The 16845-nt window shown below is 41.9% G+C and overlaps 1 protein-coding gene across 13 annotated transcripts in view; it reads right to left on the bottom strand.

The window, feature by feature from the left end:
• DMD (dystrophin) overlaps nt 1-16845 on the bottom strand; it is a 1292219-nt gene that overhangs the window by 40895 nt on the left and 1234479 nt on the right. For all 13 annotated transcript variants that reach the window (XM_074604145.1, XM_074604126.1, XM_074604154.1 and 10 more), the window contains 3 exons: nt 15404-15561; nt 6691-6857; nt 4451-4562 (listed from right to left, as the gene is read on the bottom strand). In XM_074604145.1, the coding sequence (XP_074460246.1) occupies nt 4451-4562; nt 6691-6857; nt 15404-15561 (437 nt within the window). The remainder of the gene's footprint in view (nt 1-4450; nt 4563-6690; nt 6858-15403; nt 15562-16845) is intronic.

The raw sequence follows: 16845 nt of genomic DNA, 5'->3' as shown, positions 1-16845 counted from the left end.
GTTATTTCTTCCCGCGCCTGTTTAATCTGAAGCCAGCAGGCATTTAAGATCAATACCCTGAGGAGAGTACAATTTGCACAGAGTTTTCTGCTCCCTTGCCTGTGGTCATCTTTCCTGGCTGCTGTAGAGACCAGCAGAGGAGCGCAAAGTGGAATTAGTTTCCTGAAAACCAGAATGAGCCCGGAAGAGTTCAAAGGAGGTCTGCTGGGAAGATGCAAAACTTCTTGCGAGCCTGATAAAGAGTCAGGCAATTTTCTGAAGAATTTTAATGGAAGACTTCAGTTACTTTAGTCAGGCTGCACTCCCTTCTCCACACCTCACAGAGACACTCGACCCTGAAATACTGCTCTTCTACAGTAAATTAAGTTCTTCCTGACCCACATAATGATATTGCTTCTTCAGTGTATCTAATTTGAAGGAAAGAAATGAGGGAAAAGTTAATCTTCCCGACACTTTTTAATGAGTTCCATGCCTTCTATTTAGAGAGGAAGGAGGTGCTGGGACCTATCAGTCAGGCCAACCTTCACAGAGCTGCTGAAACACAGATGTATGTATTTTTAACGATTGCCTGGGTAGAAAAATTAAGGATGCCCTGAAAAATAACGTGCAGAAAGACTGAAATATATTAACAGAACGGACGAGTGTTATCCCTGTACTGTTGACGCCTACAAGCTTCATGTAAAGCTAGAAAGAATTTGGCTGTCTTTCCGGTCAGCCTGCCTGGTAGGAAAATTTGGCATGAGCAATGACTGGCAGAGAAGTGACACGGCAGAACCTACAAGCCAGTACATCAGCATCTGTACTTTCAAGAAACTGAGATAAATGCTTGATAATATTAAGTATCACTTCCTCGATACATCAGAAGTAAAGACAGTTTGGGGAACGGAGGGATTAAGCATGGCCAGACCACCCAGAGGACTCTGGAAAGGGGATTTACTGAGGTGGCCTCACACGCCCCAGCAGGAGGGAATTCCCTTTGCCGACTGCCATCTGCAATGCCTGCCAGGAGAGCTCTGAAGCAGGTCAGCATCAGGAGATGACGCACAGAGCACATGAACTGGGAACAGAGAAAAAGTTTTCATATTTAGTCTCGGTATAAACGGATTAAGTACAGCTTTCTGTTCAGTTTGTTCACCTGTGTCATTCATAACCATTTGTTCCTGCTTTGTCTATTTTCAATGTTGTGAGCACTTCCCATTGCTTTTGACTGTAATTTGGATTAAGTGTTTTCAGGCATGATTAACAATAAAACATTCTTCGCTTTGACCTTCCTGGGACTGTTCCTCCCCCTTGCTCCCCTGAACCTTCTGCATGAGAACCAAAGAGTAAAACGGTGCGTTTGCACAGGAACATCCTGATCTAGTTGGTAGCACAAGAATCCCATGAAGAAAATATGTCTTCCGGTGACAACCAGAAGCACCAGGCACCTCTCATATGATTCAATTTCCATTTCAAAAATGCTCAAGGAGCACGAGAAAGGCAAAGAAAATGTGATTATTATGTGGACAAGCTGATAGATTGAGGCTATTTTCAGACATACTTTCTGATTTATTCCACAGATGTTTTATTCCACATGATTTTCAGACCAAAATCATCCAAAACACAATTCTCAGCAGAACTGGTTTACGAGGAAGAAACAGCGGAGTTTCAACATCCCAGCTCTCTTAAATCAAAGCAATACACAGGCAGCCGGGCAGAGCATGTTCCAAAACTATTCCAAAACCAAAACTCTTTCGTGACATAAGGAGGACTTTACCATCATCTGACTTTTCGCGGTTTGGTTTAAGAAAGTGCCTTGCCAAACCCCCACCCCAGACCTCAGCCCTGACTGTAAGCACTAGCTGTAGAAAGGTACCTCGGTTTTGACAGGCTTCCTTCGAACAAGGTGGTTTTTATGCTGGTGTGTCACTGTTCATTAAACCCAAACAGAAAAATGAACCTACATTTAAATCCCAGTCTAGAAGTTGTCTTCTATGCTTTATTTGAAACCTCTTTAAAAGTCACCCTCTCTTTGAACAATAAATCGAGCTGTGTTGCTTTCAGGAATAATTGTTGCGATTTTCCTGTCCAAATAAAAATTAGGGAACAGCCTTGCCCTTATTCTGCCTCAAACTTTTGCAGGAGAGGAAAAGTTATCACATCCCTCAGATATTTAGCATGAGTTCTCAAATCTCCCCTAAGCAGAATTAAAGGCTGCAGTGCTCCAAAACGTCCTGGAAATAAGAGGGAGGGTGAATAAAAATACCCAAACACTTCACTGTGCACATCCAGCTATTGCAAAGATATATCAAAGAAGGCACCACATGTCTTCTGTCTGCCAAAATGCATTTTAAGGTGAGAGATCTGTCTGGAGGAAGAGTCAAAAATGCCTTGGCAGCTGCAAACCCCTTTTCATTCATTTAGAAAACAATTACACACTAGACGTGATATCTTCAGTGGATGTCTTGTTCAGTGACACAGTATTTGGGTTTATTTTTTCAATATCAGCAACACAAAAAAGATCAGGGCTCGCTGTGCGTCACATTCACTTTTTTTTTTTTTTTTTTTTTTTTTACCCTGAGTTAATCCTTTTCTAATTCAACTGGCTGCTGGTGCAGCCAGGCACAGCACATTAGCATGGGCTGCTGGAGTTCAGGATTCACAAAAAAATGTACTGGCCCTGAATGGCTCTTTATTCTCATCCAGCAGGCTGGACACGGTTGCAAGTTTTCTCTTCACCGCCGCGTTCGCCTGTTAGTAATCTGTATTTTTAGGGAGAACAGAAACCTGCTGGACCCCGTGTTGCAAGGAGTTGCTGCAGGTGGTGGGGGTGTCTCACAATCCTTTTTCGTTTCTCTCTCCTCAAAACACGTCTTAGGAACAGATTAAGAAAATAGTAGCAAGACGTTGGTTTGTGCATTCTGTGCACCATTCACGGATCGGCCGTGTCACTTATTAGCGAGGCAAAGAGTGGCAAACTGCAAAACGAAACCATGGCCGACTCAGCAAGGAGGTATTCAGCTGCAGCTGGAAGGAATGCTCTAACGCGGCCGGTCGATCGCTCGCTTGCTCTGCCTAGGACTCGGATCCTGAGAGTGAGCTCTAGGAATGCCTGCGATGGAGAAGTCTGTTCAGACCTGCCCAGGCAGCGCCAGCTTCCCTCCGGCTTGTGCAGGAGTTCAGGCAAATGGCCCTTTCCAGCAACCGCAGCCCCTGGGGGACGAGGCTGAAAAGCAGCAGGCAATGAATACTGACAAAAAGCTCGCCAGTCCACGGTAGTTGCCCTTGCAGATGCTCAGGTTAAATACTGCCATTTAAACGCCACAGCAAAAGTTGATAGAGAATGCAAATAAATACCCGTAAATTAAAACTAACAAAAATACTGGGTTTGCTTTACTATAATGTTTTAGGGAAAGAAATTTTTCTCTCTCCTTCCTAAGTTTCTAAGAAAATCTGAGTCTTCATTTTGGCCATGGCTTTTTGTTTGGATAAAGTTGTAAAGACCATGCATATAATCTTATGAGGTTAGCCCATGTATAATTTTGATGCTTTATTTTAACTGCTTATGTTTGACCAGCAGATGAAAGTACAAGACTAGGGTAACATCCTCACACCAGAAAATGACAACCAGAGAACGTACTGCTCCAACACCACAGCAAACAATAGCAAAGGCGGCTGAAAGCTCAGTCCTGCTGCATCATGGAAGGACAACTTGAGAGCTCCTCTAATTTAAGCCCCTCTGCGCTGGCCATGAGTGGCCAAAAAGAAAAAGGAGCACAGTGAAAGAGTAATATGGAATTTCCTTTGCCAGCTGTCTGGTTTGAAAGGAACTTTTACGCAAAACCGATCCTTTTGAGAGCTGCGAAACAAGACCCTCACCACACCATCAATGCAGCACATCTACACTGCGCTGCACAGAACACTCCAGCCTCCAGTCTTCAGAAATGAAATCTAACTTGCTACTCTTGAGAACTTCCCTAGTATTTTACACCATCAAGAAATCATATAACACAAAGTACCACTAAATAGTAAAGAACTTAAAAATGCAATCATAGTGTTGTGGGGAAAACAAGTGAAGGGACAACTTGCTGAGAAAAGGAAGAAAAATCTCACAATGATATGGAGAAAACATTGTGACCTAAGATGCGAATGAGTATTCACACAAATCACAGGCTCCCTGCAGGACCCATAAAGTGAACTAGAGCACTGAACATGGAACAAGTCATTAGCAAGCAATAATACATTATGACACAGCATTGAACAAACAATGAACTTCAATTTACTTCAAACCATTGGAGTATCCTTTACTAACAATCAGAAATTGCTGGCATGTATAGTATATAAAAGGTGATTTAATTATAGGGGAGGAAAGAAAAGCCACCCAAACGCTCCATTACCTTGCACATAGGAAATGAAGTTTTTCCTTTCTACATAAGAAGGGACAGTAAGGGTCAGTAAAACAGCTACTTACTGGTGTGCAGTATTCCACCATGGGATAGTGCATTTTATGACCTTTTGCAACACGGCCAGAGAAGAAGCAACTTTGGCAGATGTCATAGTTAAAGTGCTTTAAACTTCTGTACCTAAAAGAGGAGAAAAAAACCAAACACAGCTTCAGGGCTTTGTATGTGAATGCTTCATATCAGCCTGTCAAGTTTTTTGTGTGAGGAAGTTCTCTCCCTTGAGAGAGAGGGAGTGTGTACATTACACACATACAGTGTGTAATGCTGCGCAATGCTCCTCTGCCAGCGCAGGACAGGTATTGCTGTCTCGGATCTTTATCGAAGATTTACATCTTCAAAAAAATTTTTAATATTGGGTAACAGTGAAGATTTCTACACAATCACTCTCTCTTAACATACAAAAGACACCACCACACTTTCTGTTTCTATAATGCTAATTTCAGTTTCTTTGCTCTTCATCATGATTCCTAACAGAATGTCCCAAGGCAGTAAACTTCAAGTAAGTAACGCCCTCCTCAACAAGTCGGTCCAGCAAACTCCTAAGTGCCGCATACAAAGCAGGGATTTGTTTGCGTCCTTCCTAGCACCTCTATCAAAACAATTTTCCTGTATGGCATTCCGTCCATGTAAAACTCCGAATGCACTTTCGGGCCATTATTTAATCTCATCAGCTCTATGAGGCAGCTAACTGTTGTATCTGCTATGCTCAAGTGCTTGAAAGAGCCGGAGGCATAAGGGTTGTCCTGTTCCAAATACGTGAAGCAGTTCAGTCACAATGACCTCAAAAGAGCATTGTTTTATCCGTACTGAGGCGCACAGTATTAGCTTTCTAAAAGCCTTCCAATACAGTATCTTTTTGTCAAGTGTGTACACAGGGTTTCAATGACTTGCAAAGCCAGAGAAAAAATCTGTGACAAACAGATTCTACTATCATGATAATAGATTTGTTATATAAATTTAAGAGACAGATGAGATCAGTCAAGTAAAATTAGACACAAACACAGAGCTCCAGTGTCCACTTCCCGAGTTCTCGATGTTCACTACAGACTATCCATTCACTTGCCACTCTTTGATTTTCCAAGTGCTGCATTTTTCAATTCCACCTACTTGTCTTTGGCTGTTTATACAAAACTGTGTAACTCACTCTGTAGTTCATAAACGGTATCTGGGAACAGAAAAATTAGACTTTGTGGATGAGCTGAACTACTCGCATCCCATCCCTAGCTCTTCCTCAGTAACATCCAGTTAAGATATTCAAGGGGAATAAAAGCAGAAGAATTTAGATGATTAGAGGACCAGCCTCACTGAAGAAAAACTCAGGTTCAAATCAAAGCAAAACCTTCACTATTTTCCTCCGTTTCCCTCTGCCTGTGAAGCGCACAGCAGAAAGCACTGCCCCACTACAAGCATAAAAGCAACATTCACACTCTCCCAGGTTAGAGCAAAATGATGGCTTTGCTATGTGGTACTGCTTGCTGCTGCTATCTATCTGGGTTTTAGAAACAAAATTACAGAAAGCTCTTTGTAAACAACACGATACCATAGAAGGAGAAATGCCAATGGTAAAAGACGACCGTGCATAAAAAGAACAGAAACCATACAAAGCAGCTATTGCGAAGCAAAGTGATAAAACAAGTCTAGGCATAATTGAAAGTGAGTATTTACTTAGCCGTTAAGTGGATTCTCAACAGGCATACCAACACACAGCCATTTTACAACACAGTGACTTATTCATTGCCATAGTAACCGTGGTGTCGATCCAGATGTTTAAATAGACCAGCAACATTTCCCCCACTCCAGGTTAATGTTCCACCACCAACATTTTTTCTCTGAGAAACGCGCATGCAGCTTTACACATCTGTGCATTTTCAAGGCGCTTCCTTGCTTTATACCACGACAGAAAGCAATTCATTAGGATCCAATTCAGAAAATGTAACTGCATGTATAGGACAGATTGAATGTAAAGCAAATCGCATTAGTTGTGCAATCTACCCATACTTTGGTTGAGGCATGGAAGGCAAGAGCGGGACAGAGAGGAAGGGCCATATTTGAAGTGAGAGCTGATTTTTGTTCTCTTCAACTCTCGCACCACTGTACCCACTCTAGGTGTCCCTCTCCTTCGTGCCCTGTCACAATTATTTTTTCCCTCAACAACACGCATAAAGTCAAGCACGTGATTCGCCTGGAAACAAACAGAGCTCTTGCTCCACCGAGCAGTAGTACACGTGGAAAGGGGGCGAGCTTGTACCTGAACCCAATAATTGGACACTCCTTGCAGATGTTACACTTGGCTTGGTGTTTGGCGGTCTCAGCAGCAGCCACCCTGTGCAGGACGGGCAGCCACACCATGGACTGTGGTTCCAGCCTCATCCAGTCCAGGAAGAGGGCTGCTTCGATCTCCGGTTTGTTGTTGGCCTGTGACACAGGGGGAAGAAAGACAGGGGCTGAGCACAAGTCATCTGCCTGCCACCAGTTCAAGCCGTTCGTTTCCTGCCCACACTGTATCTTTTCCCTGAATGTACCCCAGTTTTTCCCCCAGTCCAGCCGTTCATACTCCCCCCAAAAAAACCCAAACCAAAAAAACAACCAACCAACCAACCAAAAATAAACCCTCCAGGATCCCGCCTTCAAGACAGGAACTGAACACTATTATTATTATTAACGTTTCAAATCTCTCTTTCTCTCATTCCCTATTACAACAGACAGAGCTACCATGTATTCTGTCACAGAGAAAATCATCCCTTACAGGATCACCTTTGATGCTTGATCTCATGTTTCCTGTCCCTCTTATCTGACCCTGCCTAGCACTGCTTCTCACCTATTTTAAAACCAGTTTGTGTTATCCAAAGCCCTAAAAATTGCACGCCTTTTGATTAAAATTCCTTACTCCTTAATGTCCTTCGTTATCATACCAACCTTTCTTCTAAACGCACACATAAGGAAATCATTCAAATCCCTCCTCAAGCCTGTTGTCGAACATGTAACCTCTCTGCCGCCTTAAATGCCTCAAAATCCCTATTCCCACCATATCATCTCTAAATTTCCTGTAATTGCCTGCAAACACAATACGGTTTTGTCCCACAGAATACAATCGATTTAGCCTCATATTCCACTACCTCCCACTTCCACCTCTTTGCCAGCAGCAAAAGAGCCTACAAACACTTCCCGGCAGTCCCATTCCTCTTCTGCCTTCCCATCACATCCTAACCACTGTGATTATTTCAGGTATCTCTTCTACGGTAACTATGAGGCAGCTCAGTCACACGGCTGAATCCCATTGCGGCACGCACTGTGCACACACCAAAAAATGATATATCACCCATACCTGGCAGCACCTACAGTATGGGAAACAAAACAGCAAAAAGGTACAAGAAACACAAGGCAACGGGGGACAACAGCAATCTATCTACATGGGTAGAGGTCACACCGTACCGGCAGGTAAAGAACAGTGCAGAATAAAGGTAAAGAGCACCAAAAGGGATTTTAAGGAAAACAGTGAAGGGACGGAGTTAACGTTTATGGGGAGGGTCCCTCCAGCGTGCAGGGTGGTGCAGAGCCAGCACAAAACTGGTCATCTGAGAACGTGGGAGCTGGTTTCAGTGCTGCAGGTGAGGTGATGGAGCAGTGGAAACAGCGAAGGGCTCTGGCGGGGAGGAGGAGGATGGGTCTGCACAGGGAACAGCCCAAGCGATGAAGAGGGATGCCGTCGTGCTCCATTTCTCTAAACCATCACTACATGCTAATTCAAATTCCTTGAGACATTTCCTTCCATGATACCCAACAGAATCAGCATATTTATGGGCTGAATATATTAGAATCATCTGTTTTCCTTTTTCTCTGGGGTTTCAAATACAGCCCTCTGTGGGCCAGTCTTTTCTATTTCAAACTTCACAAGGCAGACTGTCTTCCTTTGTGGTTCCAAACCTATTTGAAGCATTTAAATAAATAATAAGCATTAATGTATCATGTACCTGGACCGAGATGAATAGGGGATTGAGTGCTGATTTTTTTTAACGCTTGCTCTCAGTTACTTTTCCAGTTTCTCATGAAATCTGAGTTTATTATGACCTACCTAAAACCTTATTCAACTAAAAACACTAGCAAGGAATTTGGAGGAAAAAGTATCACAATATCATAACTGATCTAAAGGAGAGGGAGCTATAGGGAAAAACAATTAGTTGTGTGAGGGTTTTTTGGGTTTTGTTTTTTTTGTTTGTTTGCTTGTTTTTAAAGCTAACACTGTTTATAATCTTGACAAATAAATTAACTGATCAATACTTGAAGACTGAGAAAAATGCAAAGTCTCCTAGACAGAACCCCTGGCCACAAGAAAGACGTGGAAACCTCCCCCCAAATATCTGCTGAATAATGCATTGCATTAGAACGGACTTAAAATGCTACTGCAATACTTTAGCTAATTAAAAACAAAGAGATTTTTTTGTTCAGGGCATTCTTCTTGAGATGCTAGTTCGCAAAATCATTTAAAGACTCCTACGGCTGCATTTAAGATCCACATATATGGATTTCTAATACAGTCACATACATCCTTTTTGGATATTTGGGGTAAAACCATCAAACCACAACACATCTACAGTTATTCAGATGAAGTCCCTCAAAATTTAATATTCACTACAGGTCTCATATGAAATGGAATAACCTTTTTTTTTTTTTCTTCTTCTGCACACACTGAAATATTTCTGAAGACTTCTGCACTAAATCCTACTCCTCTGTTTGTTCATGTAGCTACAGAATTTAGGAACCCCCTCAAATTAAAAAATAGAGAAAATCAAAAGAACAATAAAGTGCAGCCAACACTGGCATCAGAATTTGTTCAGAAGAGCGGATACTGCCTTCTGCTGCAGGACATCAGTGAATTCAATAGAAATAAATTAATTCTAGAACTCTCCTAAGAGAAAGGCGTATTTATAAAATATGATCATCTATACGTCTATTTTTCAGCTAGCAGCCAGGGCAGGAAAGGGGCTGGGGAGAGACTTTCTGTGGCTCACTCGGCGAGCCAGCATCAGCCAGGAACTACACTGGCAAACCATTACCCTGCCTAGCAGGCTACACTTTCTATACAGAGGTCCTCTAAACCTCAAAAAAATTTTAAGCGGATCTCTTTAATATGCTGTTTCTAATAGAAAAACATCAAGTGTATGGAAACGCTGCAGTGCAAGCTGCAGTCAGAATAAGAATGAGCTGCTCAAAGCGCTGCGCTCCACTTGTAGCTGCTTTAAATTTGCAGCGAAAATGCTGCGCCGATGAAAGACTTTCCGTAACATCCAAAGATCTATTTTAATTTTTGCAGTCACTGTCGATTGCCAGCAGTCCCAATAGCTGCCTACCCAGAGCTCTGCATGCTGCCTGTACAAAACCTGTGCTCAGAGAGATTAGGTGCATTAAAATGTATCAGAACTGGTTCCGAATTATATTACATGAAGATTTAAAGCCACGTGGAGAAAAGCTGGTCAGGGTCAGACAGTATAGGACAGACAGTTCTCGACTGTTCCCTGAGCTGCTGTTACGATTTTTTTAATAATCTCTAAATCCGGTAAAGGCAGCAGCTGAAGATTTTACATAAGGGAAAAAGTCTGAATTCATACAGTTTGTATCTGAACCAACAAGATCAAGCTGCAAAGAATATTAATGGTTCTTCTCTTGAACGTATTTCTGTGCAACTCCTAATTTTTATGGTAATAACAGTGAATCATAAAGTAAAATTCATAAAGCCCTTTCCAGCTTACAAGTAACAATTTGTTATGGGGGACATTCAAATTCATTATGTTCCAGACATCTGTTTTACAGTATTTATTTTGCAGAAACAATGGGGGAATAGGAAGTTGGGTGGTGCTAGCATCTTTATGCAATACATAAGAGTTGAATTTTTTGAGGTTTTTTTTCCCCCCTCTTCTTCCAGTTAGTAGTTTAAAAAATATTCTATGCTATATTAACTTTACCTATCCAGAATATGAAATATGCTTAATATAGTTGTGATGTTGCATGAACAACGTGATACGTTTTTGTACACAGTCAGAGAACACAGCACAAATTTATGATAACATTTTTGATGAGCTATATTCTGTTTAGCTGCAGCATAGGAAATTAATTGGAAATAAATTAACATTGCTAATTTCATGGTGTTTTCCATCCACGATGGAAAGCTTTACGTTAGGTTAAGTAAGCATTATTTTGGACAAAATGAAAAATGAGCAATGGGATTCTTGTGACTTGTTGAAGTTTAAAAATGCAGAGCAAGCCATGAACAGCAGCCCTGTCTCCCAGGAGTCGGAGCAAAACCTGCTCAACCTTGTCTTCCACTCTTGAATGGCTTCCCCAATACATTTGTGTTCTCCCCATTGCTAGCTGGTAAGAAAACAAAAGTCAAGAATGTATTATGTTTGAGACAAGTGCTGTTTCATGGTCAAGAAAGAGAGGATTATTATAAAGGTAACTTTGTAAAATACAAACTGCTTAAATCTGCCTCGACCCTTGGAGCAAATGCGTAAGATCATTACTTTGACCCCTTGCGTTGGCACTCGATTGCATTGACTACTCCAGTCAACGTTTTAAGTGTTATGGTAAAAAGTAATACAATAAAAACCCATGAACCCAGAAGTGAATTAGTGCACAGTGTCATATCATCCACACTCGAGAAACACCATCTTCCTACTCCCCATATGGTAAACCATTTTAAAACAGATCTTTAAAACAGTTCACTTGTAGGACTCTTCAAGAGTGCCTCCCAAAGTCAGGCACAGGTTGACAAAATCCTGCTGAAATAAAATCAGAATTGCTGTTTTATGACATTTACAGCATAGCAGCTTGAAGAAGGATTTGCTAGTTCCCCTCAGGCCAGCTCTCCCCTGGCAGAGTCAAAAGCAGAAAAAATATCCTATGAATGGAAACAAGGGCTGCCTGGATGTCTCAAAAGAGATCGAGTCCCTCAACAGTAACGCTGCATTTTCATATAGACACCTACGGAACTAAACACAGTTATTTGTGCACAGTATTGATACTTCCTAACTGCCAAAAAAACCCAAACAAACCCAAAAAACAAACCCAACCCACTCTTCACAAAACAACTGTCCAAGCAATTCGTATCACAGCATTTATGTCCAAAGTCGCTATCAGGGTCCCGGCCCAGGATTTGCAATACCAAACTCCACCTAAAAGGACTAACTGGCCCCTATTTCAGCTTTTATTTGTCTGAGTAAATATACTGGATTTGGACACAGATAAGTGTCTGTAAAAAGACAGGCTGATCTTGCCTGATCATTGATCAAGTACAAACCTAGAAATTAAACAATTACATACAATACAGAATATTAAAATACTTTCCTCTGTCAAAGTGAAATGAAACAAGAAGGTTTAAAATACAGATATGAATGAACTGTACCTATTTCACTACTCCTTAGCTTCATCTGTACTGTTTTTTCATATCAAATACTTGAGTTCAAGTATACCCTCGGAAGAAAGCATACTTAAAACAGTTTATAACCGAGAACCAAATATCCTAATTATCATCGAGAAACAGCAAGACACATTTTCATCTGAGCTGCATTCTGTTTTCACATCACATTTCTTAAAACGTCCCAATGTCACAGTAACTAATCCAAAGCAGTGATGCGAATTCCTCGGTCCTATTTACAACATACAAGGAAAGCATATTAATAATTTTACGCTGTGATTAAAACACAGAGCGTGTGTCCTTCACTCCGTATCAATTCCCTATCCTGTTTACTTAAAAAACGTACCCATCACAGAACTAGAAGAAAAGTGCTTCCACGCTGCAGAAATAGTGAATTCACTCAATTTTTCATGGATCTATCGATTGCTTTGATGCAGTCTGAGACCAGGCAGAACTATCTAAGTCTTCAAATGGTCATTAGATCAAGTTCTTCGTTCATCACTTAAAAACTTTTTTTTTTCTTTAACATCTCAAAGCACAAAGTGCATCCCCCTGCACCGGGTAGGAAGGAAGAGTTCCGTAACATCCTTTTCCTCCCAACAATTACTATCAGCACCTTTACGTACATGAAGAAAACTACAGAAAGCAAGAGTCAGTGCCAGGAGGGATGAAAAGTTACAGGGCAGGAGCAACCTACGGTAAGGGGACACACTCCTCAGGGGTATACGAAGAAAACTATGGAAAGCAAGAGTCGGTGCTGGGGGGATGAAAAGCAACAGGGCGGCAGCAGCCACCTGTGGGAAGAGGACAAGGTGCCGGGGAGCGGGCAGCGGCAGCAAAACACAGGAGAGATTTCCCCTGTTATCGACTGGGAACAGTAAACATCCCCCTTCTTTTTTTTTTTTTTTTTTTTAATGCTGTTGTGCAGACAGACAAGGCCGTTGCCAGGGCACCTAACCTAAGGGGGCTGGGAGAGCCATTTCTGAAGCACGCATTTGTTGCAGACTCTGACACGACTGCAATTTATTGCTGGCTTATCATCACCAGAGAGGGGAAAAAAAAAGAAAGAAAGAAAGAAAAAAAAAAACCTCTTAAGAGAAAGCATTCCTCACTGCAGGCATACAAAGAAAGACTTAATTTAGTTCCCACACAATAATGTAAACTATGAATCCCCACACTATTTTTAAAAATTGAATTATCACACTTCAGCAAAAGGAGGCCGCCGGGAGCCCTGTGCAATCTCCCCTCGGACGTCCAGCCCCTCTGTTTCCTAGGCCCTCCCTGTACCCCCTGGCATCTCTGCACTGCCCCCCAGCCCCAGGACTCTCGTGTCCCCCATGCGCCACAACCCTATGTCAAAAGGACTTCTCTGTACTCCTCTCCTCCTTTCCTCCTGGAAAGGTCTTACTTCTTCCCCCTTCTCCATTCCTGGCTGCTCCTTTCTTTCATGCCTCATCCTACCCAACCTTCTGTTTCCTTTATCACAGTTATTCCTACTACTGTTCTTACCATCATTCCCTAAGGGTGGCCCTTTTATTTCCATTCCGTAGTTCCTTCTCCCTCCCCTCCATCAGGGCTCTCCCTACACTTGAGTTCCTTGAGTTCCTGCTCCTCCCTATTTTTGTATTTCCCCTCCTCAGTTGAGCCTCCCTCCCCCCTTCTGGTCCTCCTAGATCATCTGTTCTCCTGCAACCCAGGTCAGAAACCACCCTCCCACTCTGCGAGTTAAAATAAGCCTTCACCTGGAGGGGAAAATAAAAAAGAGAGGATGAAATTCCTCTTACTGCAGGTAAGAAGAAAACCTATTTTCCAGTGCTGGTAAAAGAAGGAAATCTCAGGTTTTAGGATGTGCTGATTTCTGAACATGTCAAAGGCGGTGCCCAGCTGCGCTTGGGCTGTTTCTAGGAGCACTGGCAGCAGGATGCGGTACAACATTCAGCCTGCTGGCATGTCTTCATTTGTAATGACAATGTTGCTAACTCATTTTATTCAAACAAACGTTTTTTTCAAAGTCTTCTTCCTACGTCATAAAAACTGGTTTTGTGTGTTCATCACTATGAATGTAATTGTTTTTTTCCTAACATAAACACACATAATGTCAGGCCCCTTTTCAAAAAACCCATGTTTTTGTTAGATCCCAAGGTCACTTTCCTTATCGGTTTTTCAACAGTGTTCTAAGTGCTGTTGCCATTCACTTGGGAAAATGACAGGATCCAGCGAGCCCTAATTTCCGAGGAAGGTCATTTGCACAAGCGAGCTTTTGACCACGGATTTGCTGCGGCATCATCTTGTGTTGGTCTCACTCGAAAGCCCAACGTGGAACTAGAGGCTTGAAAGCCAGAGCAGGGTCTAACCCAGCTATCAAAGTTGCTATGCGTAGTTTATCAGCATGCGTTATCCACCCAGGCTGTGGCCCTATACTATTTGGAAATGGCATCAAACACAGACTAGAATTATAAAGGTCAGGACATCAATGATGGAAATGTGAAAATGTGAATCTTGTTGAATTAACCTGACAAAAGTAGTTTAAAAAGTACAGAAAGCAAGCGTCCCATCACAACTGAAGTTTGCGGTGATTTTAGAATAAGATTCTTTTCATAGTCACTGTGTGTAAGAAGACTATTTCCAAACTTTAATATTCATTGAAAAAAACTTGTTGTGTTTTGCTTACTAGAGAACTGAAACTTGAGCAGCAAGCAAAAAAGCAAACAACTCCCCGGCCTCCAACCAAACAAAAAATCCCCCGGGGACAGTTAGGGGATGGGAAAAAAGCGTTTCTTCCATTGTCATGTAGAAGATGCACTGAGAGTTAATCACAGACCATACATTACCTCCCCTCCTCTACCTTTTCATTAAGCAGCTGTCTTCATCTTGTGCATTCTGCTGGTGGTTAGGATAAGGATGAATAATTCCCTTAACTCTCTTCCTCCACAGATTAAATAATTTACAAGTTTGAAAAAGAGCCTCCAGTTCACCGTGTATCCCTCAACAGACAGGACAGGAATTCTTTCAGTACTCTTTAAATAAAACTGGTATTACCCATTTAAGCAGCGGAAGGAGCTCATCCAGCGCTCCTTGCCCCTAGACAGCACTGCAGGCAGTCGCTCCTTTCCTACCTCTCCCCTGGGCACCTGGCTGTCACTGGTACATATATCCCCAAAATTTAGATTAACCATTGCTGTTTACCTACATGCAGTAATAAACAGTCATCTACTGCTGGCCATAGAAAATTGTAAAATCAGGAGCTGCTGTAAGAAAGACTAAAACTGCTTGCAGGGTTCAGTTGCAATACAAGCCTTGATGACAGCCTTATTTGCTGTTCGGATAACAGCATAATCTGGGCTTCTCCCACCAAGGCCAGAGAAACAGGTTGATTCAAATACATCTCATCAAAGGAACGATTCAATACACCACTGAACACCACCATTAAACGACCCTCAGCACCCTAATCCTTCTTCCAGCTTTTCAAGCCTCTTGTGAATGGACAGGGCTACCTCGACACAAAACCCAAATCAGAAAATTAACAGCGAGCAAACAAACACCAACTTACAAACTGGAAGCAGCTTCTGACGCTCGGCTCGATATTGCTGCCCCCGAAGGAGGCCACTTCCCCCAGCTGCCGAGGGATCTGGATGGAGTCGTGCAGCAGGAGCCCCAGCCGGCGCTGGTCGCAGAAGCCGGTGGAGCTGGCCACTTGCTTGAACAGGTCTGCAGGGAGGGAAAGGACACCCGTGCTGAAGCATCACAACCAGGATATGGCAAATAGCACTGAAGTCTGCATCGTTTCAATGGCTCGCAAGTGCGGTCAACAGCCTTGGCAGACATGAACACAACCGCGTCTTCAGTTCGGCTGCTTCTCTTCCCATAAACGCTGGTTGGTTGTTTTTTCCGTAAATAAGCAGTCTAGTGATAATTTTTAATAGCATTATTGGCTTGTACCTTGGAAGGAAGGCCGTTATAACACAGCACCTGTGGCATTACTGTCAATAACAGCTGTGATTCTATAACACAGCTAACTAAACAGCGGGATCTTTGAGCCACAGCAACATAAATGTTTTAAAAATATTGTTTAACAGCAAAATAATCTCATACAACGTAACATACAGCACATTTTCAAGTCTTAGCAATCGACATACAACTCAGAGAATCCATTTCTTTTTCAACTGAGTTGAACTGAAAAACAAGAGCTCCCTAAATTTGATATATCATAATCTTTTAATCCAGGAGTATTTCTAAAATGAAAGAAAAACATTACAGTATGACAGAACCTGCCATCCACTGGGAATGTTAATATATTAAGTTTTCATTTCTGAAGTGAAATACCAGTTGAAGCCATGTTCTGTTACTGCATCGTTCCAGAAAAGAATCCTTACAGGACAGAATTACTATCCCTTCATAAACTTAATTTAATTGGGTGGGAATTAGTTATACTACACATACATTGAAGAGGTTTTAGAGTTCATAATAGTAAGAAAAATCAGGTTAGCATTAACTGAAATATTTAGTTGGTAATATCCCTGTTGAAAATACATGACCTGAATAAATCGTCCTTACTTTTCAGAGAGTTAAAAAAAAAAAAAAGAAAAAAGACATGGCTAGAATAAAATAATACCCTTTTTTGGAACCCACCTTAATATTAATATGAACCTGACACCAGGGATACAATTATAAAGGTGCTTCAGCACTGCTCGAGATAACTTTTCTAACACTGCTTTAACACTTGTTTTCTTCCAAAGGAATAAAGGAATGGTCAGAGAAAGGATTATTTTTTAATTACATGAGTTTCACTCTTGCCAAGACTAGTTTTACAATAAATAATTTGGGGATAGATCTTTCCACTAACTCCGCAAGCCTGAAGAAGCCCCATAAATGAGAGAAGAAATTTTAAGGGGTGCGACTCATGGCATGCTTGCAGCAATACTAATAGCAATTGCACTACAACTTCGGGAGGGATGGTGAAGCCAGACCACAACCTGGCAGACAGTTCCTTCC

This window comes from Larus michahellis, chromosome 1 (genome assembly GCF_964199755.1).
Source record: "Larus michahellis chromosome 1, bLarMic1.1, whole genome shotgun sequence".
NCBI lineage: Eukaryota > Metazoa > Chordata > Aves > Charadriiformes > Laridae > Larus > Larus michahellis.
The sequence above is the reverse complement of the archived record's forward strand: the minus strand, read 5'-3'. Positions and strand labels throughout refer to the sequence as shown.